Below are 3,477 nucleotides of genomic sequence, written 5' to 3'. Positions count from 1 at the left end.
ACACAATGCTATACTACTCCATCTCCTTATGTACAAATATATAAAATGCTATCTTGCACCTTGTATCTTCATATACACGTAATAGACGGCTACGTTAGAGTCCGACGTCCTAGGGACTTGTGGTGCGAGCCCATGATAAGTTTTCAACAACGACCGCACCGAATGATTTAGGGAAATTTGAACCGATTTAACGGTGAGGGTAATAGACGGCAACACTATGAAACCTTTTATTTTGGCTTAGTAATATAATGGTTAACCTAGGGCATAATACCCGAAACTCTTATCCAATACAGAACCAATTTTTTTAAAATAAATATTCTATATGAGCTGTAAAATACCGAATGGACCATTTATGGTGATATAAAATATATCTGAACCCAAAAATTTGATTTAGTTTCCATAATTAGTATCTAAAATTTAAATAAGTATCTTAAATACTCAATTATATTTATTTTGATATAATATCTAAAATATCATCAAAATTAATACATGAAATAAATTCAAATTCAAATTCAAAATGAGTTTTACATAGAGTTATAAAATATATATGAATCCAAAATATTATTAACCAACCCAATCCGATACTTATAAAATTTAAATAAGACCTATAAGATTAAACCCAAATATCCAAAAACTCAAATACCCGAACCAAACTCGAACGAAGACACAAACGCTCACTCCTAGCCTAACGGAATCTACATACATACGATTAACAACATATGATTTATCATAAAAGTATCTTCACAAAAAGAACATTTCTATGCGATCTATTAACAAAATATGATTTATCATAGCATTATTCCTAAAAACGAATCTACCAATATGATTTATCAAAACATTATCTTCATAAATTTATATAAAGAACATTATCTTCATAAAACAAATCTCTCGATATGATTTATCATAACATTATCTTCTTGATTCTCTTAACAAACCGTTTTTGTAATAGGAAACTGCAACTATGATATCTAGGATAATCCTATGATTTTTTTATAGAAACTTAAAATAGCCTTAGTAGTATATATGTGTATATATATATATATATATATATATATATATATACGACTCAATAGGTTAACCTCACTTTTGTAGAATCAAACTTGAGAGCTGAACCCTTAAAACGATGTCAAATAACTATGAAGATGGAGGAGTTTACTATGATCCAGACGAAACCATGTTCAATAACGATGAAGATGGAGGACTTTACTTTGATCCTGAAGACCAAGAACTCATCAAATATCATCTACTACCCAAGTTAGAAACGTATCTACAACCCAAGTCGAAAGATGAAGAGTGTGAAGACTTCATCGTGATGAAGAACGTTTACGATAAGGAACCATGGTTGCTGGACCATACCAATCATCCTTTGTTCAGGAAGAACGAGTGGTTTTATTTCGTGACAAGGACTCAAGTGTCAGTGAAGAACATTGGTCGTGGTAGGAACTCAAAGCGGAGGATCGCCGGGGACAACGATGGTGGGAGTTGGAAGCCTAACGCTAAAAAATATATTGAGGACGAAGAAAACGAGAAGACCATAATAGGGAAAAAGCAAACTCTAAAGTTCACTAAAAGCGACAACAATAAGAGGCAGAAGAGAGGAGACGGTACTTCTGCTGTTGTTCCTGGGAGCAATAGTAGCTGGATTATGTACGAGTATTCTCTACTGGACGAAAATACGTTTCAAGAACTGGTCCTGTGCAAGATTCGCAAGATAAGCAATTCTAAGGATGAAGAAGTTGAAGCCGTGGAGGGGACACATGACGCAGAAGAAGATGGGATTGGAGAGCTCGTTGAAAGATTCGCAAGAACGGGATTGGATGATCAACAAACAACGGAGAAAGATGATCAACAAGAGCCACCAATGTACGCTCTTTCTCAATCTAGTGATCCTCCAGCTAGGCTTGGCGATAATTATCTACCAATAGAAGTGGATGTTGATGAAGATGAAGAACACGTGATGAACCAAGAGCTTGATGAACATCTTTTCAACTCCACCGAAAGCTTTTAGTTTTCATGTACAAACACATGAAGTGTAAACACTTATTGAAAATCTTCTTAATGTTGGTCAAAGTTATTCTTTATTGTTTGTAAAATAGTTTCAATTATGTGATTAACCTTTTTTATCAAACAAAGATAATCAATTCATACGTTTTGTTTGGGTAATGAGTTAGATACAATACAACTGCATGAATTACTAGTAGGTCAATGATATAACCTTTACAATGCTACGTACTTTTATTATTCTGCATGTTTTAAATTGAATTCATAATGCAGTACTGGTATAAGAGAGTGTTTGCCCTAGAAACAATTGGTCTACTTCTTCTCCTTTGTTGTTCTTGTATTCACTTGAGTTAGGTTGTTGTAATTTGTAAATTACGGTGTAATAAATTGTTATAGCATTGTGAAATTTAGAAAATTATATAAATCTTTATCATTTTAAGAAATAAAAATTTGGTGGTCTGGACCGCCTGGTGGGTCTAAACCTCAGCTGCCCACAAACACAAATCAGTAAGCAGATATATAAATTAGTCATTACAATATTGGTCAAGGAAACAAAGTAGAAATTCTTGACCAAGCTATACCAAATGTTTCTTAAACTTTGAGTTACTTGGAAGAGAAGTTAACGGTGCAGTCTATACAGAAAAGCTAACAAGCTGGTTAGTCCGAGAATAGTTATCACAAAAGCCATGGAGATGAGATAGGAAGTGGAAGTCTCATGAATAAATACACAAGAATGCATTATCGTGACCAAACTTCTACCAGAAGAATTGGATGACTACTCTGACGAATATGAAGAGTGGAAGCTACAGTTTTGTGGTCTTCTTGTCAATTTTTTTATCACTTGAAAAGAACTTAAAGACGTTTCTTCTGGTTGCTTGCATTGCAATTATACGCTTTTTTTTTGGCGAGTCAAAATATCTTATCTGATATATGTGTCAAAGAGAGATAATTTCCAAGCAAAGTAGGTCAGAAGAGCTCTATTGTCATCTGTGGAGACTTCTTCGATTCAAACAAAGAATAAAGAGAAGCAATTACATCCGTTGGAATTTCATCGGAAAATCGTCGGAGGGCCGTAAGCAATTTCCCATAAATACAACCTCTCCTCATTCAACTCATTCACACTTCATTCTCTCTTCATTCTCTTTAGTCATAACAATTCCGTGAAAATCATGTCTTCAGAAGTTTATTATCGTTCGTGGATGGATAAATCTCATTTGGATCCGAACACCAATTTGCTTACGGAAGAATACGTTCAAGGGATTGGAGAATTCATGAGGCTTGTTCAACAGCAACCGGATGCAAAAAGTAGTATGTTAAGATGTCACTGCTCTACTTGCAGTAATAATAAGGTTATAAAAGAATTTGATGTTTGGACTCATTTGTATATGAAAGGGTTTTCACGTAATTATAAAGTTTGGTACCTTCATGGGGAAACTGGTTATGAATATGGTAGTACTAGAGAACCTCAACCTGTTA

At 34.2% G+C, this 3,477-nt stretch overlaps 1 protein-coding gene across 1 annotated transcript; it reads left to right on the top strand.

The window, feature by feature from the left end:
* The first annotated feature begins 1,123 nt into the window (after nucleotides 1-1,123).
* LOC106383900 (NAC domain-containing protein 96-like) lies at nucleotides 1,124-2,008 on the top strand. Its single transcript, XM_013823951.3, has one exon. It carries the CDS (start codon nucleotides 1,124-1,126, stop codon nucleotides 2,006-2,008), a length of 885 nt encoding a protein of 294 aa, XP_013679405.3.
* Nucleotides 2,009-3,477: the final 1,469 nt, after the last annotated feature.

The sequence above is a fragment of the Brassica napus genome, chromosome C2 (genome assembly GCF_020379485.1).
Source record: "Brassica napus cultivar Da-Ae chromosome C2, Da-Ae, whole genome shotgun sequence".
NCBI lineage: Eukaryota > Viridiplantae > Streptophyta > Magnoliopsida > Brassicales > Brassicaceae > Brassica > Brassica napus.
The sequence above is the reverse complement of the archived record's forward strand: the minus strand, read 5'-3'. Positions and strand labels throughout refer to the sequence as shown.

Excerpts from the sequence above, each read along its gene's own strand:
- LOC106383900 (XM_013823951.3), top strand. The coding sequence starts at position 1,124 with ATGTCAAATAACTATGAAGATGGAGGAGTTTACTATGATCCAGACGAA.